The sequence below is a fragment of the Paramormyrops kingsleyae genome, chromosome 1 (genome assembly GCF_048594095.1).
Source record: "Paramormyrops kingsleyae isolate MSU_618 chromosome 1, PKINGS_0.4, whole genome shotgun sequence".
Taxonomy (NCBI): Eukaryota; Metazoa; Chordata; class Actinopteri; order Osteoglossiformes; family Mormyridae; genus Paramormyrops; species Paramormyrops kingsleyae.
In genome coordinates, this window is record NC_132797.1 from 11,876,271 (window position 1) to 11,903,891 (window position 27,621).

Here is a 27,621-nt window from a genome sequence, read left to right on the forward strand (position 1 = left end):
TTACATTAATGATTTTTTTACTTTTCAAAGTTTGATAAATGAAAAAAAATTTGACATAAATATAGGAAAATGTCCCATTTCTCATAAGGGGCTAATAATTATGACCTTAACTATAAGATACGGGACTCCTTTAAAAAGTTCAGTGATTAAAGTCGTTAGAACTTTAATGGCACATGGTGTCAGGAAGCCAGTCTGGTACCTTCCCCTTTAAATGCAAATGGGAACGGAATCCAATGGGAGAGGATGAGGAAGTGACACGCTGGCAGTGGGTCATGTGTGCTCCATGTGAGCCTCACACTGGTTGATCCAGTGCTATTTTCGTAGCCGTACGACTCGGGCTGTTGACACAGCCGTGCTGCTGTTACATCGTCGCTGATGTAACTGGTGGCAGTGTCATGATTTCCTACAGTTATTCTTTGTAATCGTGCCCTATTATTCTGCTTCATCCTTCATATTTATTAGTGTTATACAAAATCGGCGTAAAAAAAGATCTAAGCAGTTAAAGTGGAGGGATGTGGATGGAGACATGAAGGGAGGGGGCGTGAAGGGATGGAGGGAAGGAATAGAAGTGGAATAAAGGGTGAGAGAGTGATGGTGATGGAGAGAGCGGGAGAATCAGAGAGCCCCCCCCCACTGCCGGCACACAATGCCTGTTACATAAGTGACCGGTCCTTAACAACACATGGAAAGCCCCCCCCCCCTTGGGCCCAGCAGGGGCCGGCTAATGGGAGGCTATTTGAGGAAGGACACAGCTTAGCAGATGGGTGCAGAGAAAGGCCCACCTGCAGCAGGACGGCTCACGCCACCACGCCCAGCCCGCCACTGGCCTCACCCCCTCCCACTTGCATGAAAGAGCAGGGGGGGGAGAAGGAAGTGCAGAGGGGGGGATCAGTGGGGGGGGGGGGGCGGCATCCGTCTCCCAGACAGCACCCATTTCAGCCTGTCTGCCAGAAGGGAGTCATTTGTGAGGGGCTGAGGCGCCGGGGGGGGGCACACTGCCTCTATGGGCGGGGGTGCGGGTTTCTTGTAGGCGAATGGGGATGCGTGTGGGGTCCAGGCTGCCCCGGCTGCGGGGGGGGGCCCGGTGTCGCCGAGTCCTGCGCTAGCTTCAGTGAAACCGGGGTCTGGCTCACGGGTGCAAACGCGGGTTACGGCCTTCGCGGGGGGGGCCACCGGTGGCCGCGGTGCATTAATTACGAGCCACCCAAGCACCCCCCCCCCGCCCCTCCAGGACCTCGCATGACGGCAGCCTCTGCCGGGCCAGTCGACACACAGCCGCCGTCCCAGTCACCCCAGTGCCGCCCCCCCTCGCAGCACTCACCAGAGCATCCAGCTCAAATTAATTATCAGTTATATCGCCGTGAGCTCCCTCTACAACAGTAGGTCACCGATGTTCCCGTTAATTGCTGCAGCATATGGTTTTGAACAGATTTTAGCTGTGGGACCCATACTTTACCGTGGTAATTCTTTTTTTCCCTGCTCAGTCAGATGTTAGCCATATTGGTGATGCTGGCACCCATTGTTCCACTCATTTACTTCATAGAGCTAATTACTCCCTAATAATAACTTTACCTTGGAGTTTTTTCGCACCGGTGCCAGCAAACCTGTTCACACTACATATGTTAATTATCGGCACATCTTCATTATGTTCAAAAAGCTTTAAGTTCAAGCTGTGCAGCCTGGCGCCCGCCGCCCGCCGCCTTCTCTGCCAACTTTCCACTTCTCCTCCGTTTATTTCTTTCAAGACTTATTTATTTTTTTCTTCTGTGTTTCTTTTTTTTCCTTGCAAACGAAAGAGTCGCGAAATGAAAGTTTCGCTCCCGCGGTTCCCATTGGCTGAGGGGTGTTCTCCTGCTTTCCACTGGGGGGGGGGGTCCGGGGGCCTGTCTGGTTGCCCCAGCTTTTTCTCTCTGCCCCTGTCCTCTCCCCATGGTATCACCTGTGCTGTTACGTCAGATGTCCATGTGTGACTTTGGGCTTGTCCCTGGGGGGCACTGGAGCAGCCCCCTCCAGGGACGCCCACCCTAAACACAGTGGTATGGATGGGTGAGCCACTAAACAGCGTGCCGGCAATGTGGAGGGCATCTGTCTGCCTGCGGATGGCGCTGTGTGACAGGGGCCCCTGTGCACGCTCTCTGTTCCTCGGACCCCCCCGAGTGCTTGCGGAGTTTCATGGGGGTGGCTGTGTTCAAGGCGGAAACGTGGGGCTGCTTTTTAACTCTGCTGCCCCCCCCTCCAGTCTCTGTGACCTTGGAGAGAAAGATGCAGCCAATCGGCAGCCTGCATGCGGTGCCGGGCTGGGGGGGCTATTCACAGGGAACAAAACAACTGAATGTGTGTGTTTCTGTGCAATTATTACGTTGTGAGGACCGGATTTCCCCAAAATGTGACAAGAACGTCTAACTTTTTACCCTGTGGGGACATTTTTTCAGTCCTCACAAGGATAACCTGACTTTTACAGAAATCTGTGAATGCAATCAAAAAACTAAAAATGCCAAAATTTGTATTTTGTTTGGTTACTTTGGTGAAGGTTAGGGCTGGGTAGGAGTTAAGGTTGTCATTGTGTGTGTGTGTGTGTGTGTGTGTGTGTGATGTTCATTTTCAGCAAACAATAATTGGCACTTAGAACGGGTGCCTGTGCATTTAGCATAAAAATAATTTCAGAGAAGAATAAGGATGGAATGAGGGGCTGCAGGGCTGCAGGAGGGTGTGGATTCAGGACGCCCCCCACCCCCCTGCCCCCCCTACCAGCAGCCGTGTGCCGGTGTGTCCTGCGGGGCACCAGATTCAGGTCAGATATTGCTGAATGGGTGTCTCCTTCGCCTCTGTCTCTGACATTTCCCTAATGAGCCCTCAGCCCCCTGTAGACCCCCCCCCCTCCACGCCCCCGGCTCTCCTTCTTACTCGTGAACTTTAATCCCGCTTCCTGGATGTGGTCGCTGCTTTGAAGTGCTGCTGTTTTGCCATCCTTCGGCCCGGCTGTCATTTCCTCCGTCTAATTACCGAGGAGAGCTCCAGTGGGGAGGGGGGCGGGGGGGCATTCAATGGGGGGGTTTGTTGGGTGTGTTTGTCATATGTTCCCAATTATGACCTGGTGTGTCGGCGGGTCCGGAGGGCAGGGCCGTGATCGCCAGCTTCCGGGTGCCCATGCGCGTGTGCCCATGCGCGTGTGCCATGCGCCTTCGCTTGTTTGTATGCACATTCACATCCGTGTGCATGTGGCACAGAAGGAGGGGGGCAGGCTGGAAGTGGATGCCCAGCTGTTGGTGGGGATTAGCCCTGTTTAATGGAGCTCGCAGATGGAGGAGGTACTGGCGTCCGGAGTATTCGAGGGCAGAGGCTAAATGTGAGGGATGAGCCAGCAGGGCCTAAAATGGGGGGGGGGGGGACGAAGTCTATGCTCCCATTAAAGCCCACTGTGGAGCGTACCAATGCCTGTGTTTGGGGGGGGGGGGGGTGTTGGGGTCTGTTCCACTCAACTCCATTGGATTCCCTGATTCGTTAATGTCTCGGTCTCCAGGGGAATAGCCTGTGCGACGGCCAATGGTGTTGCTGAACAGGGGCCCGCCCCCAGCACACCTAATTGCGCCGGGCGGCATTTGTGGGCGTTGTGTTAAAGGGGACACCTGGAAGATGGACCTGGCCAGCTGTAGGTAAACAGGAAGGAGGAGTGTGTGTGAGGGGGTGCAGGCGGCCCACTCTCTGAGAGTGAGGAGAGCTACAGGTTTGCATCCCCCCCCCATGGCGTGTCCGTGTTGGGAGAGGCAGATACACACAGATCCGCTGCCCGGCCTGGAGGCCCACAGTACAGCATATGTCTGATTAATGCTGTCGGGGAGGGGGGGGAGTAGGGCCTGTGATTACGCCCCACGGGGGGCCTGTTTAAGTAAAACAATAAACCGCCGCTACCTTCTGATCACCGCATGGCCAATATGGCAGTTACGGTTAACCAGAACTGCCTGGTAATTACGGCGTGGTCGAGGCCATGGCGGTGGAATGCCGCTTTTCCCCCGCGTGTGTCGGTCATGTGACCGCAAGGCTGTCTGGACAACGGGGAGGGGGACCCCTGGGGTCATTAGCGATCCTCCCGGCAGAGTGAGCGTGCAGCCACAAAGAACATGGGGCTCAATAGCGCCTCCTGGAGGACGCCGGTAAAGAATTTTTGAGGCTCTGGGTCCAAGCGTTTCTTGCAAGATCCTGCTTGTGGCCGCAGTTGCACCATTTCCGTCTGCAGTGTAATCGTGCCCCAGCCCCCGCAACCGATGCCGCCGTCTCGACTTCACATCCAACCCGAAATTCTTCCCCATCCGGCACCTTCCTTTGGCTACATGGAATTTACACCTAGAAAAAAATCAATTTTTGCATTTGCCACCGTCCTTGAATTTACATATACGATGAAACGGTTCCTCCCTGTTCATCTTCCATACTCCAGCTCCAAAGCGGCACCTTCCGCAACCATTATTTTCACCATCTATCCCAGATAATCTTCCCCTTTTCCCCACTTGCCGATACCACTGCCCCAGGATGGTTCCTCACTTCTCGCCGCCGCTGCCGATTCATACTGACGCTCACCGGCGCCGCCCTTCTGTCTTTTTTTGGCAGCGCGTTGCTCTGCGGAACCATCTGTCTGCTGCCTCTCTGTGTCTGTGGGTCAGAGTCACTGGGTTTTTTAATCCTGGAAACCTTGTGAAGTCTCGTGGCTCCTTGCCGACCAGGACCCTTTCCACCAAGCGACGGCCAGCTGTTGGGGGAGCGTGGAGTGGGTCTGTGCGATGGCCCCTTCGTCCCGCTAATTTGGGGGGCGGGCAGTCCACGGTGGGGGGGGGGGGCTGTCAACCTGTGCACACGGTGCCAGTGCCTGAGATCTAGGCAACACAGGAGCTGGAAATCTGAGGAGAATGATCACTGATGCCCACGATGGCGGGGGGGGGGGGGGGGGTGTCAGTGGTGTCACTTGTGCACAGACAGTGGTGTCACTAGTGCACAGACAGCAGCACCTCCTACTCAAACCCTTGACTTATTCTATGTCTCTCTCCTTTGCCTCTCTCTTTCCCTACCACTCCCTCTCCCCTGGACGCTCCATCAATTCCACTCCACTCACCCCCCCAACTGCTCTCTCATTTCCAGCAGGTCCAGGGTCAGCTGCCCCCCCTGATGATCCCGGTGTTCCCTCCGGATCAGAGGACTCTGGCTGCAGCCGCCGCCCAGCAGGGCTTCCTGCTCCCTCCGGGATTCAGCTACAAGCCAGGCTGCAGTGAGTGCGGGGGCGGGGCTTTCCGGCAGAGGGGGCGGGGCTTTCCGGCAGAGGGGGCGGGCCTTTCTGGGTCAGGATCCGAGAATGAGGAGCACGGGTGTAAGGCAGGTGCCGTGCTCGCCAGGTGACCGAGGCAGCCCATCACACGGAGCCTCTTTTGTCTTTGAGTCGCATTTTCAAAAAGTAAATCGAGGAAGAAGGCGGGGATGGAAGGAGAAAAAAAAGCGGCTCCTCTGGGAGTTTTCTTTTTTTGGTCGTAACCGTCCAACTGTGAGGCAATGTGTTGTTTACAGCGTGAACAGGCGCTGCCAGCATTCTGCGGAATAACGTGAAGACACAGGGGGGTAGACCTGCCCCAGGTTTCCTCGCAATAACGCAGGACGCAGCCAGAACACGCTTCCAACACGCCTCCGACACGCTTCCAACACGCCGAGCATCCCAAGGTCCAGCTCTTCCCACAGAACTTCACAGTTTCCAAAACAAGTCCATCAATATCAATTATTACACTACTCCCCCCCCTTCCCGGCAGCCTGCTCCAGCACTGCCATTCTGGCTTCGATTGTTTCTGCCTGCGGGTTCTCTGCTCCGCTCGGCTCTTCCTCCTCCGGTCCAGCTGTTCCTGTGACTTCCGGTCCCGCTAGTGCCCCCTCCAATTTACCACGTCACAAACATGCAAACCCTGATCATTTCCAACCCCCCCCAGCGCTAACCAAAGAAGCTTTATGACACCCCCACAAGCTCAAATTGAAATTTAAGGCAGTGAGCAGCGGACTGACTTATTCTTTTTCAATTCTTCTTGGTCTTAAACCAGTGAGAACTTGACTCAGAGCATGAGCAGCTCCTGTCGCGGGATCCATCTCTTGCCTGATTTACCACCGTCCTCTGGCCAAAACTAACATGTTTAACTTTTTTTTTGTTTCTCTTTTGTTTCAGCGGTCCCCGCGAGTCCTATAAAATGTCTTAGATATTTTTGTTTGTTTTAGGGAGTAAAATAATCTCCCATAATACATCACTGACATTGTTCCAAAGAATGCTTCAACCTAGTTTTTTTTTTTAATGAAAAAGTTATATGGGAAAAATTGAGCTGGGAATGTCTGGTTTATTACTTAACAAGTGAAAACCCCCGATTCAGCCAAATTGTACCCATATTGGGGATCAGGGCAAAAGGGGGGCGTGCCGGACTGATTTAGTGTTACATGGATTTATGTTGCATTCAATTATCTTGGCGAAGTCGTAAATTCCGAGGTGTGTGACACCACATCCAAGCTGTTGTTGTTGTTGTTGTCTGAGCACAAAAAGCTAATGGAAAGACATTTATTACTTCAAATCAAAGAGCAAACCAAAGATGTATAACTATTAATACCTTTAACAAAATAAACATTTTCAAATATTTATAAAAATAGAGAAGCAGTGAAACACTTAGTGTTGACTGTGTAAACCCCCACCTTGAAAGGACAGAGGAATCTCGCACAACAGAAGTCTGTCCCACGTGGACATCGGGAAAGGAGGTGTGTTTCGGACAGGAAGTGACATTTTCAACACGTTTTCATAACGTTTTTTCTCGACTTATGACTCGGAGAGAGATTTGAACACAGAATTAAACACGCTGGTCGGGGCATATGCAGGGTCGGCGACGCCTGGCCCAGCTAAAAGCTCATTGGCCCCTGAAGTGCCCCCTCCCCTGTCATTGACCAATTAAATACATATCATTGGCTAATGATAAGGCAGGCCCTTCTGTATGAATTATGGCCCCTGTAATGACACCCATCTTAAAAAATCGCCTTGCTTGTCTCACATGACCCCGCACATCCCCTTGATCTCTGCCAATCATCTTTGAGCACAACATATCACTGTGTAAGTCTGCTTTCGTACCTTGCGCCGGAGCGCCGGGGTCAGATTACGCTCCCACGCTTCCGCTTAGCCGAAGCCTTATTGATCTGTTCTCGCCGTTGCCGACAGCAGCGGCGCACAAAGGCGGCTGCCCTGGTGGCCATAAAAGCTGCTCTTTCACTCCAGAACAAAGCATTCTGGGAAAAAGGAAGAAAGGACGCCTCACCTAGGCCATTAAGACACCGCGAGCCGAGAGCCAGTGAAACGGAGTCTGTAAAGTGGCGCATTAAGGACGCGGCAGCGGTGGTGGCGGTGCTGTGGCGGTGCTGTGCTTCATGGACGCAGCACGCAGGGCCTGCTTGTTAGCAGATAAAGGGACGGCAAGAGTCGCGCTCCCTGATATTTCCTGTAGAGGGGGTAATTACCAGCCCTATCTGCCGCCCTTGTGCCCATAATTCAGCCCTCAGCACCCAGCCAGCCCCCCTCCCTGCCGGAAAGCTCCTGTCGGCTGAGATGAAGTTTTGCTCCTTAATTACTGGCCGTGATCTGCTGGGTGGGGGGGGGCTTCCTCAGCCTTCTTTGTGGAGAGGGCATTAGGCGCATGATCCGGCTTTCATTAAGGGGACCGGGGGCTGCAACAAAAGAGGACTTTGCAGGGGGGAAGGAGTCTCCCTGGTGGTCAGCCTTTGGAGTGGGGGGGGGGCAGCCTTCAGAGGATGATGATTTTGAGTATCTGGTTTGGGGGTGGGAGCTGGCAGCCGGAAAGACCCAGCTTTGGACGCGTGGGTGGTAAAAGACGGACACCCAGTGTAAGAGTGGACCTGCTTGAAATGCCGCTTTTTTGACCACCCCCCCCCCCAGGTGACCCCTACCCACTGCAGCTGATCCCAACCACTATGGCGGCGGCGGCCGCAGCAACGCCTGGACTCGGCCCCCTACAACTCCAGGTAAGACCGACGGGCGTCGGACATCAGCCTCACCTCCCCAGGTCAGAAGTACAGATCATTCCTGGCTTGGGGGGGGGGAGTCAGTCACATGTCATCTGCTAGAGATCCCTCCCTTCCTGACAAGTTTGTGTACAGTGGACAAGTGTGAAGGAGTCCCAGAGCCGCCCCCCCTCTACAAATATGTCCCCCCCACCATGTTTAGCCTCTGCCTCAGTGGCATAGGAGACAGTTCGATTTCAAGTTTGATATTAAAGACATAGATCTATTTATTGGGGGGGGATGAATGAAGCCAAATTAAAAATTGGGGCTTAAACTTTCCGCCGGTTTCCGTCGGCATTTTTAAGATATTTATTTTGAGAATAAATCGGTCAAACATCTGCTGCCTCCAAAGTCCCCCCCTTCGGTCCAGGAGATCAGCAGGAGGGCTTTCCCACATCACGGTCACATTCCCCTTCCCTGCAAAGCCCCGCCCCTTTTGAGCCCCCGCCCACCCCAGAGTTTCACACCCTGACATATCCGCAATCCTCCCCGGTATCGCAGTCCTGACTACATGGCTGTTCCTACCTTCAATCCCGCACTCTCAAAATCCCCCAGTGAAACAGATCACTTTGTTACAGGCTGGGGAGTGGGGGGTGGGGGGGGGGGGGTAATTCACTAACCAGCGCTTCCACGGCGATCAGCGCTGCGTTCCATTTTTACGAGCGGATGCCCTGAGACGGACATAAAGATTACTGCCCCCCCTCAGGGGGTCAGATACTTCAGAGCCACAGTCATAATGGAGAGACAGTCAGAGCGAGAGCTGGAACTGCTGGGGGGGAAGGGGTGTTCTCACACTCGCGCACACACACACACACACACACACACACACACATACATAATAATCTGCACACACTCATATTTACACTCCTTTTGACATTACACTCATATTTAGACAGACTTTCAGACTGGGACATACACACACACACACACACACTCACCTGCAGCCTGGTCTTATCACCACGTTCGAGCCCCCCCCCCACCCCTGACAGCACGGCTCTGAGAATCCAATTTAGTCCAGGTCGTCACCCCTGCGCTCCCCTGGTTTAACTGGGTCCCCGGTGTTCGGCTGAGAGATAAGAGGCACAAAGGGGTGTTGTAGGGGTGGATCGCCAAACAATGGCAACCGTGTTCAAAGGCTCATTTCACGACTGGTGTTGGGGGGGGGGGGCTTTTAAAGTGGGCCTCGTACCTCCTTTTTCCTGCCTCACCGTGTCGCACACCGCCCCCGTCTCCATAGTGATGACTGCTCGCAGTAACCTTTGACCCCTCCCCTGCCCAGTGACATTTTGAGTCGTACGCAGTTGGGACCCTCTCCCACTTCTGGGGATGGAGCTGCAGCCTGGGGTCACGCCTCGGGGTCTGACCCACAGGTACCGGTGGGTAGCGGTACAGCCGCCCCTGTCCAAAGTCCCATAAGTGAAGGCCTCACTGCCCTCCTGTGGACACAGGCTGCTACCGGCGTTCTGTCACTATGCTTCCTGTCACTATGGTTTCTGTCACTATGGTTTTGGTCAGTCGCTATGTTTTCATTAAAAGTCTTGTCAGGACAAAACACCAGGATGCATTAAAACCACCGCCACCTCCCATTCTGGTACGTTCTGATCCACAGCTGGCCGTCCACCTCATATTAGCAGGACTGACCTGACAATCTTGGTGTGGCTCGGGGGGGGGGCAGGGGAGGGTAGTGGGTAGTCAGGCAGGTCTCTATCCTCACAAAGGGGATCAAGGCGACAGTGACTGCGCGACACACTTAAAGGCCCGTGCAGCCGACAGTGACTGCGCGACACACTTAAAGGCCCGTGCAGCCGACAGTGACTGCGCGACACACTTAAAGGCCCGTGCAGCCGACAGTGACTGCGCGACACACTTAAAGGCCCGTGCAGCCGACAGTGACTGCGCGACACACTTAAAGGCCCGTGCAGCCGACAGTGACTGCGCGACACACTTAAAGGCCCGTGCAGCCGACAGTGACTGCGCGACACACTTAAAGGCCCGTGCAGCCGACAGTGACTGCGCGACACACTTAAAGGCCCGTGCAGCCGACAGTGACTGCGCGACACACTTAAAGGCCCGTGCAGCCGACAGTGACTGCGCGACACACTTAAAGGCCCGTGCAGCCGACAGTGACTGCGCGACACACTTAAAGGCCCGTGCAGCCGACAGTGACTGCGCGACACACTTAAAGGCCCGTGCAGCCGACAGTGACTGCGCGACACACTTAAAGGCCCGTGCAGCCGACAGTGACTGCGCGACACACTTAAAGGCCCGTGCAGCCGACAGTGACTGCGCGACACACTTAAAGGCCCGTGCAGCCGACCGTGACTGCGCGACACACTTAAAGGCCCGTGCAGCCGACAGTGACTGCGCGACACACTTAAAGGCCCGTGCAGCCGACAGTGACTGCGCGACACACTTAAAGGCCCGTGCAGCCGACAGTGACTGCGCGACACATTTAAAGGCCCGTGCAGCCGACAGTGACTGCGCGACACACTTAAAGGCCCGTGCAGCCGACCGTGACTGCGCGACACACTTAAAGGCCCGTGCAGCCGACAGTGACTGCGCGACACACTTAAAGGCCCGTGCAGCCGACAGTGACTGCGCGACACACTTAAAGGCCCGTACAGCCAACAGTGACTGCGCGACACACTTAAAGGCCCGTGCAGCCGACAGTGACTGTGCGACGCACTTAAAGGCCCGTGCAGCCGACCGTGACTGCGCGACACACTTAAAGGCGCGTACAGCCGACAGTGACTGCGCGACACACTTAAAGGCCCGTACAGCCGACAGTGACTGCGCGACACACTTAAAGGCCCGTGCAGCCGACAGTGACTGCGCGACGCACTTAAAGGACCGTGCAGCCGACCGTGACTGCGCGACACACTTAAAGGCGCGTACAGCCGACAGTGACTGCGCGACACACTTAAAGGCCCGTGCAGCCGACAGTGACTGCGCGACACACTTAAAGGCCCGTGCAGCCGACAGTGACTGCGCGACACACTTAAAGGCCCGTGCAGCCGACAGTGACTGCGCGACACAATTAAAGGCCCGTGCAGCCGACAGTGACTGCGCGACACACTTAAAGGCCCGTGCAGCCGACCGTGACTGCGCGACACACTTAAAGGCCCGTGCAGCCGACAGTGACTGCGCGACACACTTAAAGGCCCGTGCAGCCGACAGTGACTGCGCGACACACTTAAAGGCCCGTACAGCCGACAGTGACTGCGCGACACACTTAAAGGCCCGTGCAGCCGACAGTGACTGAGCGACGCACTTAAAGGCCCGTGCAGCCGACCGTGACTGCGCGACACACTTAAAGGCGCGTACAGCCGACAGTGACTGCGCGACACACTTAAAGGCCCGTACAGCCGACAGTGACTGCGCGACACACTTAAAGGCCCGTGCAGCCGACAGTGACTGAGCGACGCACTTAAAGGCCCGTGCAGCCGACCGTGACTGCGCGACACACTTAAAGGCGCGTACAGCCGACAGTGACTGCGCGACACACTTAAAGGCCCGTACAGCCGACAGTGACTGCGCGACACACTTAAAGGCCCGTACAGCCGACAGTGACTGCGCGACACACTTAAAGGCCCGTGCAGCCGACAGTGACTGCGCGACACACTTAAAGGCCCGTGCACCCGACAGTGACTGCGCGACACACTTAAAGGCCCATACAGCCGACAGTGACTGCGCGACACACTTAAAGGCCCGTGCAGCCGACAGTGACTGCGCGACACACTTAAAGGCCCGTGCACCCGACAGTGACTGCGCGACACACTTAAAGGCCCGTGCACCCGACAGTGACTGCGCGACACACTTAAAGGCCCGTACAGCCGACAGTGACTGCGCGACACACTTAAAGGCGCGTACAGCCGACAGTGACTGCGCGACACACTTAAAGGCCCGTACAGCCGACAGTGACTGCGCGACACACTTAAAGGCCCGTACAGCCGACAGTGACTGCGCGACACACTTAAAGGCGCGTACAGCCGACAGTGACTGCGCGACACACTTAAAGGCCCGTACAGCCGACAGTGACTGCGCGACACACTTAAAGGCCCGTACAGCCGACAGTGACTGCGCGACACACTTAAAGGCCCGTGCAGCCGACAGTGACTGCGCGACACACTTAAAGGCCCGTGCAGCCGACAGTGACTGAGCGACGCACTTAAAGGCCCGTGCAGCCGACCGTGACTGCGCGACACACTTAAAGGCGCGTACAGCCGACAGTGACTGCGCGACACACTTAAAGGCCCGTACAGCCGACAGTGACTGCGCGACACACTTAAAGGCCCGTACAGCCGACAGTGACTGCGCGACACACTTAAAGGCCCGTGCAGCCGACAGTGACTGCGCGACACACTTAAAGGCCCGTGCACCCGACAGTGACTGCGCGACACACTTAAAGGCCCGTACAGCCGACAGTGACTGCGCGACACACTTAAAGGCCCGTACAGCCGACAGTGACTGCGCGACACACTTAAAGGCCCGTACAGCCGACAGTGACTGCGCGACACACTTAAAGGCCCGTGCAGCCGACAGTGACTGCGCGACACACTTAAAGGCCCGTGCAGCTGCTAACGGCTAAATACTTTTAGCTGGATTCTCAGCTTTATTCTTGGGGAAAAAAACCCAAGCGAAGTTTCTTGCACTGGATCTTGGAGGAGCAGATGGGGGGGGGGGGTACGGTGCAGGGAGCCATGCAGCTGCGGGGTGGAGGTGTGGAGCAGTGTGTACCTGCCCCCCTCCCTCCCCACAGCCCCCGGTCATGCCGGAGAGATATAAAGAGGGTCAATGGACGGGGTTAGGCATCATAGGAGGAGGCAGATGTTGGAGCATATTGTGGGGGGGCGGGGGGGGGAACTGAGCCTATGGCTAATACCTTAACTGCGGGAAGGATTCAGCACATTTACTCATGCGCCTCAGAGGGAAAGGCCCACAGACCCTTGGGCCGGTTTGGAGTGGCGGCGTGTCTGTCTGCCTGTCTGTCTGTAGGTGGCGTGGTGGTTAAAGGCACAGTTTGAGGTTTCAGGTCCCAGGGAGACAGTGAAGTAGTCCAATAAAATGTTAATAGAAATATTCAAATATCCATAGACAACCAAGTCATTATAAAAAAGGACCAGATAACAACCAAATAATGATGATAATAATAGTAACAACAACATAATAATGGTACTAATAATTATAATAAAAATATTATTATTATTATTATCATTATTATTGTATATATACCCATCTGGTAACTGCTTACCCATCAGACTTGCCATGGTCTGGAACCCATCCCAGGTAGCAGGGCCCCCCCTTGGTGGGGTGACAGTGATAATAAGCATAATTCCCTTTTTGCGGGGCCCGACTCCCCCCCCGACACAAAGCCGGCATCCCTTTCCGCCCGTCCGCTGGCAGGGAGCTCCGCGAGGTCAGCGAGCTTTATCTTTCTCACAACCCCTGCGGTTCACGGCCGGCGTCGTCGCCCCCCCCCCCCCCCCCCCCCCCCCGGCCTCCCACTCTCAGCCTGGTTTCATTCAGGCAACAAAGCCGGTGGATGGGAGGGCAGCGTATAATCTCTGTGAGGCGGCGGATTACGGCGGGCAGAGGGTCTGCCCAGGGTGCCTGGCCTCGCTTAACGCACCGAGGGGGCTGCCCGTCACTGCCAGCCGTCACAGCTCCACTTTGGGGCTCTGGGCCCCCCCCCTTGTGTGTCTGTCAGGGACAGGCGCCCCACACACCCTAATACACGCACACCTTCCTCCTGACGCTGCTGCCCTGATTGATTACAGATCATATTGAGGGATTAAGCGTGAGCCGGTGCGGACGGCGGCTTTCAGGGTTCAATCAGCCTTACCCCCGCGGTCCAGATTTGCCTGGTTGCCATGGGACTGTGCTGTCTGCCACGTTCAATTAAAGCTCCCCTCAATCCAGCCCTTCCCCCAACATCTCAATACCCCCTTCTGGAAACATCCACTGACGTTCACCCCCCCCACCTTTGCAGATGCCTTAACGCCCACCCTTTGTGGGGTCACATTTAAGCTACTCTGCATCATCACATTCCAGATAAGATTTTTGCCCTTCTAAGGAGAACTCAACAGCACCCCCTGTGGTCAGATGAGTCACTTCTTGTCTTCTCGCTTCTGCAGCCCCTCTCTGAGCACACTCAGACCCCCTGGCACTTTAGATGCCCTCTAGTCACTGTACATATCACATGCCACACCCCCGCCTGAGTCGGCCCCACCCGTCCTTTTACATGGGGTTATTTGCCAGCCAGCAGGGGGAGCAGTACTTCATGGGGGACATCCGTGTGTGCGGATGCGTGTAAGCATGGCTGCGGCCACGAAGCATTAATCTACGGCGACACAGGATGGAAGTAAAGTGGCTATGTAGCAGAGGGGGTGACAGAGAAAGGCGGGGGCCATTTGCATAAAAGCAGCCTTTGTTTCCCGTCCGTGGCTGGCGGCCAGCGTGGGACAGAAGGACGGAAGTTTCACTCGCAAAACAGTGATTAATTTCCAAAATCTTAAAGAGAAACAGCAGCGAGGCACCAAAGTCTCGTCCTTCTGAGAACGCGCTCAGTTTGCACTTTAAAGACGAGCGCAGGAAAAAATCTCCCGTCTTCTGTCACAAACCGGGTGTTTTTTGTTGTGTATCATCAAGAAAGGAATGGTTTTAAATAGAAATCGTCCCCTTAATTTCCTTAATAACATGCACAAAGGCGGTTCGGCTGGGTACATTTAACAGCCTCTGCTGGAATGTCGGGCAGCTTAAAAATAGTCGTGTTAAGTCTGTTTACGAATGTCAGTTTAGCGTCACCGGCTTAAGTCACTCGGGAGCTGTCTGTCAGCAGTGAGGGGCTTGTTCTGAAGGAGCGCTGCCTCGTGTGGCGGGGGACGTGAACCCGCGGAGCGTTTCGTGCCTCTGTGGCGAGGGACGTGAACCCGCGGAGCGTTTCCTGCCTCTGTGGCGGGGGACGTGAACCCGCGGAGCGTTTCGTGCCTCTGTGGCGAGGGACGTGAACCCGCGGAGCATTTCCTGCCTCGTATGGCGGGGGACATGAACCCACGGAGCGTTTCCTGCCTCTGTGGCGGGGGACGTGAACCCGCGGAGCGTTTCCTGCCTCTGTGGCGGGGGACGTGAACCCGCGGAGCGTTTCCTGCCTCTGTGGCGGGGGACGTGAACCCGCGGAACGTTTCCTGCCTCTGTGGCGGGGGACGTGAACCCGCGGAACGTTTCCTGCCTCGTGTGGCGGGGGACGTGAACCCGCGGAGCGTTTCCTGCCTCGTGTGGCGGGGGACGTGAACCCGCGGAGCGTTTCCTGCCTCGTGTGGCGGGGGACGTGAACCCGCGGAGCGTTTCCTGCCTCTGTGGCGGGGGACGTGAACCCGCGGAGCGTTTCCTGCCTCGTGTGGCGGGGGACGTGAACCCGCGGAGCGTTTCCTGCCTCGTGTGGCGGGGGACGTGAACCCGCGGAGCGTTTCCTGCCTCTGTGGCGGGGGACGTGAACCCGCGGAGCGTTTCCTGCCTCGTGTGGCGGGGGACGTGAACCCGCGGAGCGTTTCCTGCCTCTGTGGCGGGGGACGTGAACCCGCGGAGCATTGCTGTGCCGGACTTGGTGGCAGGGAGGGGTGTCATTTGGTTGGGAGGATGAACCTAGGAATCGGTTCATGATGTCACTATATCGCAATACTACCTGCGACAAGCTTTGCCTTTACAGTTATCGCCGGAACCGCCAGTCTCCGGAATATTTCAAATCCCCACGCGGGCCCTCGGAATACTGACTGCGGTCGACTTGAAAAGGAGCCCCCTAACTTTCCTGTTTTCCCTTGACCTTTTTGTTTATCTCGAGAGACACTATCCCCCCCCCACCCTCAGCACGCCCGCGACCCTCATTCAGCATCGTATCCCAGGATGCACCTGTCTCTCACTCGCGTGTGCTGTTAGCCGGGCCTCTGGGGGCCGGGCAGTGGGACGCAAAGTGACAGGCCGTCCCAGAGCAGCCGCCGGGCCCCCCGCTAATGGCCGGCCCCGGCTTTTTAACCCCATCTTCTTTTTGTTTGTGCAGTGTGCGTATTTATTTATTCATGTGTCTCTCTCTGTCCCTCCCTCCTTGTTTTCTTTCCCCCTCGTTTTGTTTTTGCAGCAGCTGTATGCGGCCCAGCTGGCGGCCATGCAGGTGTCCCCGGGGTCGAAGCACGGCAGCATGCCCCAGGCCAACCTCGGCACACACTCGCCCACTAGTGGCCAGACGGAGAAGTGCAGGAGCACCCCACCTCCCAAACCCAAGGTACTGCCTCTCCCGCCTTTTGTGGCCCCACGTGGGCTGAGTGCAGTCTGACATCCCTCTAGTGGCATTCCGCTTCCGTGTAAGTGCTGTGCAGCTGTCCCCCGAAGCAGGAAGTGCTCCGGTGTGTCTTCTGGGCCTCCGTTTTGGGCCCCAGAGGAAGCAGGCACTTTATATTAATTCCCGGCAAACCGTTCCTGGGGTAGAAGCCCTGCAGTGAACATCAGCCGCATTGGGATTGACTGTGTCTGGCATCATCAGGGCCTCCTCTTCACAATCTACAGGACTGGGGGGGGCTTTCTCATCTTGTCACTCTGCTGACTCATCGCTGTGCCGTTTACATCTCTCCGTCAGACCCCCCCTTCTCCTCCCCCTCGGGGCAGCGGTTGGGGTAAACATGCATTTTTCAGGGTCCCCGTTTTCCCTGGGTTTCTCGCCCCACTTAGGGCAACTTGACGCCTGTCAGGCAGCTGTTAAGGCTGGGGCACGTGGCTTTTAAGAGCTGCCCCCCCCCCCCTCCCCCCCGTGGAGGTTCAGGTGGGGGAAAGCGTAGGTGTGGAGCAAGATATTGTGCCCCCCCCCTCCACACTCACACGCTGGCTGGTTCTTCATCACACAAGTATGTTCAAGGCCTCCTTCTGTGGCCTCTTGTCACCACGGTGACCAGCTAATAGTTTCCGTGGCGGCGAGTCCACAGGCCCATGACCCGCATCGGCTGCGGGCACCACTCAAGATGCCACCATGTCACACAGCAGGAGGCGACACCGCAAGCCACCCGCCAGCAGAGTGGGTGGGAATCGGCACAGCCTGTTCGCAGAGAAAGTCACCAGGACCTAGCACGAGTTAGCGCCGGGCAGTTTTCACGCAGCCCGTAGCATAGCGCCGTCGATTACACAAAGCCCACCCTCTGGCCAGCCAATCGGACACAGGGCAGCCACACCCTATCCAATAGCAGGCAAGAGTATCCACAGTCCAGCCAATCACATGCAGCCCAGCCACAGCCCACCTCGCCAATCTCTGCTGCTAATTCCTCCTTGGTGGCATTATTCATGTTGGCCAACGTCCCACTGACGGATTTACTTCTGAGAGAATGAGCATTGGGAAGAGGCATTATCTGTAATAAATATTCACGTTTCTCCTTCAATCCAGCGGCAGAAAGCCCGACACAATATGGGTCAGAATTCAATACTCCCCATCAGCTCCATCCTGCTTGCTCCTCATTCAAGGAGGCCTTTGTCTCCTGCGTAATGAAGAGATCTTGCCGGTTTGCTTCAATTCAGCCAGACCGTAATGAAGGCAATCCTGTTAAAGCTCATCGCCAAGCGCGAGCGGAAGGTCTTAATCAAGACTCACATGCATCGCACCAGTGTTCCGTACGGGCCGCTCACGGGTCTCCCACCGGTTCCGGTGCCGGACCAAAGGCTGTGTGCCCTGCAGGCCAGTCAGGCAAGGGAGTCGTACTGGTGCGCTAGAGCCTGAAATGGCATACGATAGTTGGTACTAAGGACGGTTCATCGGTAATAATCGTACCATGGGCGTCACAAGGAATACAAGGGAGTATCGTTGCTATGGGCACATCCTGGATTGTTACCATGGACACCGCAGCCCTACAGAGGACACATTGTCATCACTGGAGACTTGGGCATGGCATTGAGGACTCCAGATGTCATGGAGACTTACATGTATCTTTCAGTGTTAACACTAGCTGGGCCAAGGACCCCAGTAGTGGAAGGTCCCCTCTATAATGGAATATCTACCCTCTGTTTTCGCTCTATGTCTGTTTGGACTGTTTATCCTCATACTATCAGACTAGAGTGGTAACCTTTGTTCCAGTCCTTGCTGCGCTTAATAGAGGCGCTCACATGACCTTGTCGAGCGCGTGTGCTTATATGTGGAGGCCTGCCGCCGTGTCAGCGTTTCTGATTGGGCCCCTGGTCCCAGTGTGTGCGGTCGCCATGGAGACGCCTGTGCTGTTTTTTGCCTTGCAGGATGAGGGCGCTCAGCCCCTGAACCTGTCGTCCAGGCCTAAGGCGACCGAGAGCAAGTCACCCACCTCCCCCGCTTCCCCACAGGTCCCTGCCCTGAAGCTGGGCCCCGGCTCCCTGAAGCACAGCGCCCCAGCCAGCATCAGCAGCCCCCCCACCCGTGTCGGCTCCTTAGGTACCGCCCGCCGGCCGCCCACCTGGGACTCACCTGTGACTCCCCCCCCCCCCCCCGCGCGTCCCGCGATTCTGCAACTGGTCCTTCACACTGGTCTGCCAGTACAAGAGTTAGCACAGTGTGATCAAGCCAGTACAAGGGTGATTATCACCAGCCAACCAGTATGGGGGTGATTCTCACCAGTCCACCAGTACAAGAGTGATTATTACCAGTCAGGCAGTACAGGGGTGAATCTCATTAGTATTCAGTACATTTGAGTGTCATGTGTTGCCGGAGGAGTGTATAATATACCACAGAAGCGGGTATCAACTCACACTCAAAGAGCAGGAAGATCGCCTGGTCTAGAAGCTTCTGTGAAAAGCTGCCCTCTCGCCGCCAGTGACTGAGAGGAGCGTGAACTTCCTTGGGGTGTGAAGAGGGTGGGGGGGGGGCATGTGACACTGGGGGATGCAGAGAAGAGCACAAAGGCGAGCAGGACGTGTGCTCGGGGGGGCTCCTCTTACACAACTTGGCTTTCACACACAACGCAGGGCCCCGGCGCTAATGGCAGCCCGGCCCCCGCCGCTCCGGCCCGGGCCCCTCTCATCTCCGCTCTCCTCCCCACAAACCGCCGGATTTAACAGCAGATTATGGGATTTGGCGCCCAGATGTTTTTTTGTTCTCAGAAACGGATTAGGGTGTAAAGTTTGTCAGCATCCCCGGGAACGCCGGGAACGCCGGCAACGCGGCAGGGCGACCCGCTCGCTTGCATCCCAATTAGTCCCTGCCTTCTGTCCCACCAGTATTTCCATCTGTTCCCTAAGATATTCCAGGTCAAGATGTGATGCGTGACTCCGCCGCAGCGAGGTCTGGTGCACATGCCGGTCGTGTGCGTAAAGCACCCCACCCTCGCACCCGCCTCACTTACGCTCCCCCAATCCCATGCTGCTCCTCATGCCCCTCCTCCCTCAGGCTCCGCCCCCCTAGTCTGACCTCACCGCTCCTCCAATCACACACAGCCCTGCCGTGATTTAGCCAGCAGTTAGATACAGCTAAGGCTCACCCAGCTGTGGTCTAGCTGGGGTGGGGGGGGGGGGGGGGTGGTAGTTAACTCCTGCCCACCTCTGCTGGTTGCCTGTACCCTCACCTCCACCAAAGTCCATTTGACTTTTTTTTTTTTAAGAGTTCAGTCCTGTCATTACAAATCTGAGCACTTAATCTAGCCTGAGACTGCATTTGCTGCTGGATTACTGCAGATTAAGATCCGTAATCTGCCCCAGGGCTCTTCAGGGTTCAATTTACCCGGAGATGGGGAGTTTGATGACCCCCCCTCTACAGAAGCCTGCTTGGTACTGGGGCAGCCTATGTTGTGGTCAGCAAGCCGAGCAAATAATGCAAGTGCTGATGATCACGGAAGCCAGGAATCGTGTTTGAGATGCACCGTTCTGGGGGCTGTTAGCGAGATAGCGGGTCTTGGTTGTAGCGGTGTATCAGGAGTGGGTGGGGGGCCAGGGGGCAGAGAAAGGGGGGGTGTATAATAATCTCACAGTGCAGATTTGCTGATAGCTGCCCTTTAGTTGCACTTAGTGGTCACATGATCACGGACCATGTTTCCATCATCATATGGTGATGTTATGGTATAGATGTGTGGATAAGCATTGCGCTTGGGGGACAACATGAGCAGGTATGTTTTTAGAAGTGGGGTTGGATTGGGGTTACAGCTAGCTTGTAGAAGCACGTGTGTGCGTGTACACACACACACACACACACACACACAGAGCCATGTGTTAGCTGGGGAGACGGAGCCTAGCTGTTAGCTAATAGCGTGTAGATGGCCGTATTGAGAGGGAGTCCAGCCCAGGGATCAGAGTGAATCTCGCGGTGCCGGAGGGTCCATTGTTGATGCCTTTACCTTGTGGTGCACCTTGCCAAATCCTCCCTCCCACACTGTCCCCAAGCAGACCTGCTGTCATCCATCACGTCGGCCGGCTACCTGAACGACCATGAGGCGGTGACCAAAGCCTTCCAGGAGGCCCGGCAGATGAAGGAGCAGCTGAAGAGGGAGCAGCAGGTGCTGGATGCCAAAGTGGCCGCCGTCAGCGGGCTGGGCCTCGGTGGCGGCCGCTCGGACAAGGTGCGTCCCTTGCCGACACTGCCCCCTGCTGTTGGGAGGAGTCTGTGTGTATTTCAGGGTTGCACTCCCTGGGGTTTCAGCCCGAACATAACCCTGACCTCCACCGGGAATATGCACTTCCCCTCACCCCTCAGTTCTGTTTTTAAACACGCAGTTATTCCTGCCAATTCTGTAAGCAAACCAGGGCAGGCCGGCTGGGATTGAGTGTGCAAATTAATCTGATTCATAGAAAAAGCTTAACCAACACTTTTCCAAAGAGTTACACTGTACCCAGTGGTGTGGTGCTGCACTATAACAGCAGGGCCCCGTCTGGGACTCGAACCTACAACCTTGCGGTTGAGCACTATGTCTGTTGATTGTGTACATCCCCATTTAGACCCATGTGGCGTCTTTGTGTGGGCATTAAGCATACTGTCTGAGGCCTGCCTTCTGCTTGACAGATTCCTAACACAGATCTGGGATTAAAGGATACCCCTGTCTGGGAATGGGACACGCTGCAGGTCAGCGTGTTAAAATCTGGGCGGTCAGTGAGCAGAAAGCCACTTGTGAAAGCGGCGGGAGTCTGCCAAATCACAACTAGGCACTTTAGGAAAGCGACAAAAGAGTAAAAAAAAATGAAGAAACAATATTCCTGTGAAATATTTAATGTTTCTGCGAGAAGCTCCTGGGGCAGGGAGCCCTGCCGCCGCTCCGTCTGCGGAGACGCGGCGCCAGACGCTGATGCGAGGCGACACCGGCTGTTTCCCGGGACGCGGGGCTAAACTGCGCTTATTTGTTAAACACACTGCAGTCAGCTGGAGAGGCCTGGGGAGCATCTGCACTGATGGCATTTAACATCTAACATCTCCTGGGCACAGAAATACACACACAGACACAGACACACACAGACACACACAGACACAGACACACACATACACACAGACACAGACAGACACACACACAGACACAGACAGACACAGACACAGACAGACACACACAGACACAGACAGACACACAGACACACACATACACACAGACACACAGACAGACACACACAGACAGACAGACACAGACAGACACACACACAGACAGACACACACACACACACACACACACAGATACACACACACAGAGACAGTCCTTCTGTCACAGGGACACATTTAACACGTGCATTGTATGCTAGCTCAAGCATTCTTAAACGTACACGGAAACACACACATTCTTTCTGTCACATGGACACAGAGACATTAACACAGGCATCACTTGCTCATTCAGGCATTCTCAAACGCACACAGAGGCACACACACCAATTTTGACTCACACTCTCACACCTAGCCTGTCTGCCTCACACATATATATTCAGAAATCCATTCTCTCTCTCTCTCTCTCTCTCTCACACACACACACACACACACACACACACCTCCTTGAGCCAGTGATCGTGTCTGCAGCACACGTTCCTCCCTCCTCTGTGAGACTGCGAGTCACCTGATCTACTTGTATAGCCAGCTCTGTCTAGGCAGCTGAACACTGCAGTGAGACAGAGGCTGTTTATTTTATGGTCAGAAGGTGGCGTGGTAGTTAAGAGGCTGGCCTTGTCTCCAATGTTATGTTAATTATTTAGAGTGCCTGAAACATCTGTTGATTTGTAAGCTCTACAAGTATGGTTTCATTTCTGTGTGTATATATACATGCAAACACACACACATATATATCACACAGGCTTTAACTAGGTTCCTGTCATCGGCTGTGGTTGTCACATTTACCGCTAGTATGTGACCTTTGGTCTGTGGTGAAGGACTGTGGTTATGTGGTTACCCACACCGGGCCGTGCTGGTTAAAGAACCTGAGATAAGGGGCCGACAGCAGGCACAGCGGTTAGTCAATCACCGAGCCCCAGTGCTAGTGGCCATCCTGACACTGCATCAGGATAATTCCCATCTCTGCCCCCCCCAGCCCCATAATCTGCCTTAATGCACATCAGATGCTCCTTAACACACGACTCTCCCCTCTTCTCCTCTTTGTGTCTGAAAGCTGTGGAGATGTTTTTTTGGAATGATGCCCACAGATGGGTTGGGGGAGGGAGGTGGAATTGCAGGTCGGATTAAGGGGCAGACATGCCCCCCCCCCCCCAGAAGGGCTGATGGGAGTGCAGTATGGGAGTAGGTCAAACATCAGAGTTTGATCTCACTGTGTTTTCAGTTGGGGTGTCACCCGCACGTGTGGGAACATCACCCCCTGGCCAAACGCACTCCTTTCTATATTCTCTGCATGGGGTGACACCCTCAAAGTGCGTGTTTGGACACAGCATCCCCTGGGATAATGCTCCCCCCTCTATTGCACCACGTCCCTGCTCTCTGCCGGCGGATCGTGTGTTTCTGCGGCAGGTTTATTTAAATCTGGTGAATTAACTCGCAGGAACTATTTAATTGTACGTCTGCGAATAGAATAATGCGCTTTGCCGGGGCGGCCCGGGCAGCTGGGTCATGTTCTAATGGAGAGCGCGCTGTTGAGTGTGTTTTTATAGATGCCAGGCTTTGGGGATAGCTTCTAATTGTATAATTAGCCTGTAAATGCAGCACTCAGGGTGGGGGGCTCCCAATATATATGCAAAGAGACGGAGGTCTGAAATGAAAATGAGCAGGACGCCTGCATTAGCCATGTAAATGTGCGGTAAATCAGCCTTTTATTGAGTGTAATAAATACCCGTGGGGGTGTGTGGTCTGGCCCTCTCTCCTTCCTAGGGCACTCTCAGTCTAATGCGTTGCACCCAGGGTAGCCCCCCCTGCTTTAAGTATGCAGGGAGGGGGGGCAGCACCACGCAGATGGCGGCCGGCTCAGTATTCCTGGAAGGGCCGACACATGCAAAGCCCAACAGCAACACCCCCATCGACACCATGAAAAGGGGGGGGGGGGGGATGTAAAGGCTTTTTGAGCAGTTCTCCATGCATCGCTCGCTCTGGGACTGCTGAAATGTGATTAGGTCTGGGGGTGGACAGAATTATTTGCCCCGCTCCCCCCGTGCATATGAAGCTGAAGGCTGAAGCTCAGCCTCACTAGGTGGCGTTTTTAGACCAAGTGGTGGCTGAGGTCCGATCTCTCAACCACTTTTTGGGCTTTGTGATTTGGTGCTCTGCGGAGCCGGCCGTCGCCTCCCGTCCTTCGGTCCCGATTGGTATGGACCGCAGGTAGAGCTCGCGTTGATGTGCACAGAGATGTAATCAGCTCATCGCTCGCACGTGTACATTGTGTGCTCTCCGGCGCCCTCTTCCATCTGTGTGAGGCATGTGATATGAAACCACCCCCCTCCCCCATGCCGTGAAAACCAGCACCAAATTAAACTAACAAACCCCTTTGACACACCTAGCTGTGATCTGATTGCCATGCCATGACTGTTTGTTTCATTGGATAGAGGGGGAGTGAGCGGGGGTGGTTGACCTGGCCTCTCTGTCCCTGCGTTGATCCAGGAGAAGGGCAACTTGGAGAACCTGTCGCAGCAGCTGAAGCAGTCCGAGGAGAACAAGTTCAGCCACGCTGTGATGGACTTCAACATCAGTGGGGACTCCGACGGTGAGCGGGGGCGGCGTTCAGGCGGGGCTGCGTTCAGACGGGGCCGCTGGCGTTCAGGTCCAGGGTGATGCCAAGAAGGACGGCGTTCTCCTGCCCGCCAGCCGGGGCTCCACTCAGGGGCGTGTCGCTCATGGGCACTGGCAAGGTGCCGGGGGGGGGCGTGTATGAAAAGGTCTGACTGAAAAGGTCACCCGTACAGATTATCCAGTACAGATTATCAGATCAGAGGCTCCAGCCAGCCACTGCTGCTCGTTACACTTGGTCCCGAGTTCTGTGTAGAACTTGACTTCAGTCACACGGTGGTTTTCAGCATGAGGACTTGTGTGTGTGTTAATGTGTCAGCCTGTCTGTCTTTATGAGAATCAGTATGTGTGTTTGTGAAGCTGAGTGTCCATGTGAGGCTCACCCCCCCCCCCCCCCCGCCCCTCCTGTCACCACCACCCCCCTACAGGCAGCCCCAGCGTGTCGGACTCACGGATGTTCCGGGAGGCGCGCGGCAGGGGGGGCAGCGAGCCGCACATTAAACGCCCCATGAATGCCTTCATGGTTTGGGCCAAGGACGAGCGCAGGAAGATCCTGCAGGCCTTCCCCGACATGCACAACTCCAACATCAGTAAAATCCTGGGTGAGACCATGTTCGGGCCAGGTGGGGGGGGTAACGCGTGGGCCGAATCCGCCGCCGTGTTTGTTCCGTGTGCTTTTTGGCTGAGCTTCCCCTCGTACCTCCTCCAGATACCCAGAACACGGAAATCTCATCCGTGCCATGTTCCGTGTGCGTGGTGCATCCTCTCGCTGGCATTTACAGAATTCACCCCCGCCCCCCCCCCCCATCCTTTTTCCTGCACTGCCTCAGACAGAACGCCGATCAGTATGTCCCTCATCACTCTCCGTACCACATCTCTTACGCTGGCCCAGCAACCCCTGGGATCCTCGTGATGATTGGTCGGAAAAGGGCTGGGAAGCAGTGGTGGAGGGAGTCAGGGGTCACGGCAAGGGGGTGGAATCTTATCTGTGATGACGGAGCTCCAGTGAGCAGAGTCGTTGAGACTCACACTTAATTAATTGTTTTGGAGAGTCGACTCACAGGACGATGATACAATTCATTATGCATTAAACAAGCTCTCCAGCCCGCCTGACATTTTATTAAGACCCCCGAGATTGTGTTTGACATTTTAAAGAGCTTCTAAGCGTTTGGTACCATGGGCAGGTCTGGTTCTAATAAGCCCGTGTTCTGAGCTACGTTAGCACAGCTGTTTTGGTCGCTGGCCGCAGCTTTTTCTCATTACGTGCACAGTAGTGGGAACGGGGGTGTAAATTTAGTACACACTCGCTGGAGATCGGAACTGGAGCCAGATACACACATCCTGGAATGTACTTCTGGAACTGGATGGAAACACGCAGACCAGCAGACACAGGCTTTAGCCACGGGAGCCAAATATGCACACTGCTGCAGTGGGAAAAGCAAAGTAACAGGCCAGGAATGGCTCTTGAATGAGGTAGGGGGCAGGGCTGGCTGTGATTGGCCCGCACCAGCCAATCAGAATGATTTTTATGTAGAGAAGCAGAACATTGGTTCCTTTGAGCCACACTTTGTGTTGACGCTTCTCTGTTTGGAGAAAGTGAGGTGGGGGGGGTGGACTACAACTTTTTGTCTTGTGAGGACATTTTTTTTAGTCCCCCTAAGGACAACCTCAATTTTAGTATAATCTGTGACTGCAATCAAAAAATGAAAAATGCCGAAAGACTTGCATTTTGTTTGGTTACTTATGGTTTTGGTTGAGGCTGGGTAGGGGTTGTCATAGTTGGGATTAGGATTACGGCCATAGAAATGAATGGATGGTCCCCACAAAGATGTGTGTGCTGGAGATCTCTAGCCAGCCTATGCAAGATCTGGGAGGTTATGCAAAGCTGTGAGAGGGCAGACACAATTAACATACTGTGTATGTATAGATGCCGCAGTCAAAATAATCCGTAAGCATAAACATTGCACCGTTAGAATGCTGAAAGGACAGGCACGGTGCAGTAAAGACAAAAAACATGTAACGCACGGCACAGGCAGGCTGGTAACGCATGTGTCCATCGGCGCCGCCCTGCAGGCTCACGCTGGAAGGCCATGACCAACCTGGAGAAGCAGCCGTACTACGAGGAGCAGGCGCGGCTCAGCAAGCAGCACCTGGAGAAATACCCCGACTACAAGTACAAGCCACGGCCCAAGCGCACCTGCCTGGTGGACGGCAAGAAGCTGCGCATCGGCGAGTATAAGGCCATCATGCGCAACCGGCGCCAGGAGATGCGCCAGTACTTCACCGTGGGGTATGGGACACAAGCATGTCATGTTATGCCACCGGGGAGGGCTGGATCTCAGTCTGCTGGCGCGTGGTGACCCTCGCTACTCTCCTTTGTCTGTTTCCAGGCAACAAGGCCAGCTGCCCTTGCCCTCAGCGGGGGTGGTCTACCCAGGCGCCCTCTCTATGGCAGGCATGCCCTCACCGCAGATGCCGTCGGAGCACTCCAGCATGTCCAGCAGCCCAGAGCCGGCCGTGGCCGTCATCCAGAGCCCCTACCTGGGTGGCCTGAAGGGGGAGGAGCCCCGTGTCAAGGAGGAGGAGCTTCGACTGGAGGACGGAAACGGCGACGCCTACGACGACTTCGACTACGAGGATGAGGACGGGGACTACGGCAGCGACAGCGAGAATCACATCGCCGCTCAGGCGCACTGATCCACTCAAGGATGTCGGGGGGGGGGGTGGAGGCGGGGAACGGGGGGGCACCACACCCACACAGACCCACATGCTGCCCTTACAAATGGCCCCTCCTCACCCCACCTGGCCCCACCCACCGGAAGCACAGGAAGGAACACGGACTGTTACAGAGAGCGAGAGTCTTAAAGGAATCGACACACTGAGACCGCCACCCCCTCCCCCCTCCCCCCCCCCCCCCAGGCGAGCTGAGGAGACCCATAAGCTACCGGACGCAGACTGAGAAAAGCCTGAGACTAAGCACTGAAGTCTGACCCCCACAGACCCGTTTGTTAAAAAAAAAAGAGACACTTTTAAATGGCTTTTTTTTCTTGGTTCTATAATATTCTCACTCAGGTACATGGTGCCAACAAGTGGCTTGTGAATGTGATATATTGTTTTTGTGCAACAGTTCTATGAGAAAAGCGTTTAGGCTGTTTTTTTCGTTTCATTCGTTCCGTAAAATGCACCTGACAGGAGTGAAGACGATGCCTCTTTGCGGGTTCCATGCGTTTTTTTTTTTTTTGTTCTGATTTCAAAGTCGGCAGATTCTTTCCGGCACCTTCTACGGTTCCGTTGCTCTTCCCCCCCCCTGCAGGAAGTGCCAAATCAGCACCCGGTTTCTGGGTTTTTTTGTTCGTTGTTTTTTTTTTTTTTTATAAACGTGTGCATAGGACTGCGAGACTTTGATCGGCGTCCTGCCCTGGGGACAGTGACGG

At 55.2% G+C, this 27,621-nt stretch overlaps 1 protein-coding gene across 11 annotated transcripts in view; it reads left to right on the forward strand.

Moving 5' to 3' along the window:
• Positions 1-27,070, forward strand: part of sox5 (SRY-box transcription factor 5) — a 153,288-nt gene extending 126,218 nt beyond the window's left edge. For 6 of the 11 annotated variants that reach the window (XM_072709597.1, XM_072709598.1, XM_072709599.1 and 3 more), the window contains 9 exons: positions 5,128-5,254; positions 7,946-8,031; positions 16,202-16,345; positions 18,331-18,502; positions 20,440-20,615; positions 24,062-24,164; positions 24,616-24,789; positions 26,261-26,477; positions 26,578-27,070. In XM_072709597.1, the coding sequence (XP_072565698.1) occupies positions 5,128-5,254; positions 7,946-8,031; positions 16,202-16,345; positions 18,331-18,502; positions 20,440-20,615; positions 24,062-24,164; positions 24,616-24,789; positions 26,261-26,477; positions 26,578-26,884 (1,506 nt within the window). In that variant the 3' untranslated portion in view covers positions 26,885-27,070. The remainder of the gene's footprint in view (positions 1-5,127; positions 5,255-7,945; positions 8,032-16,201; positions 16,346-18,330; positions 18,503-20,439; positions 20,616-24,061; positions 24,165-24,615; positions 24,790-26,260; positions 26,478-26,577) is intronic. The other 5 variants (XM_072709591.1, XM_072709603.1, XM_072709604.1 and 2 more) reach the window with 5 other exon arrangements.
• Positions 27,071-27,621: the final 551 nt, after the last annotated feature.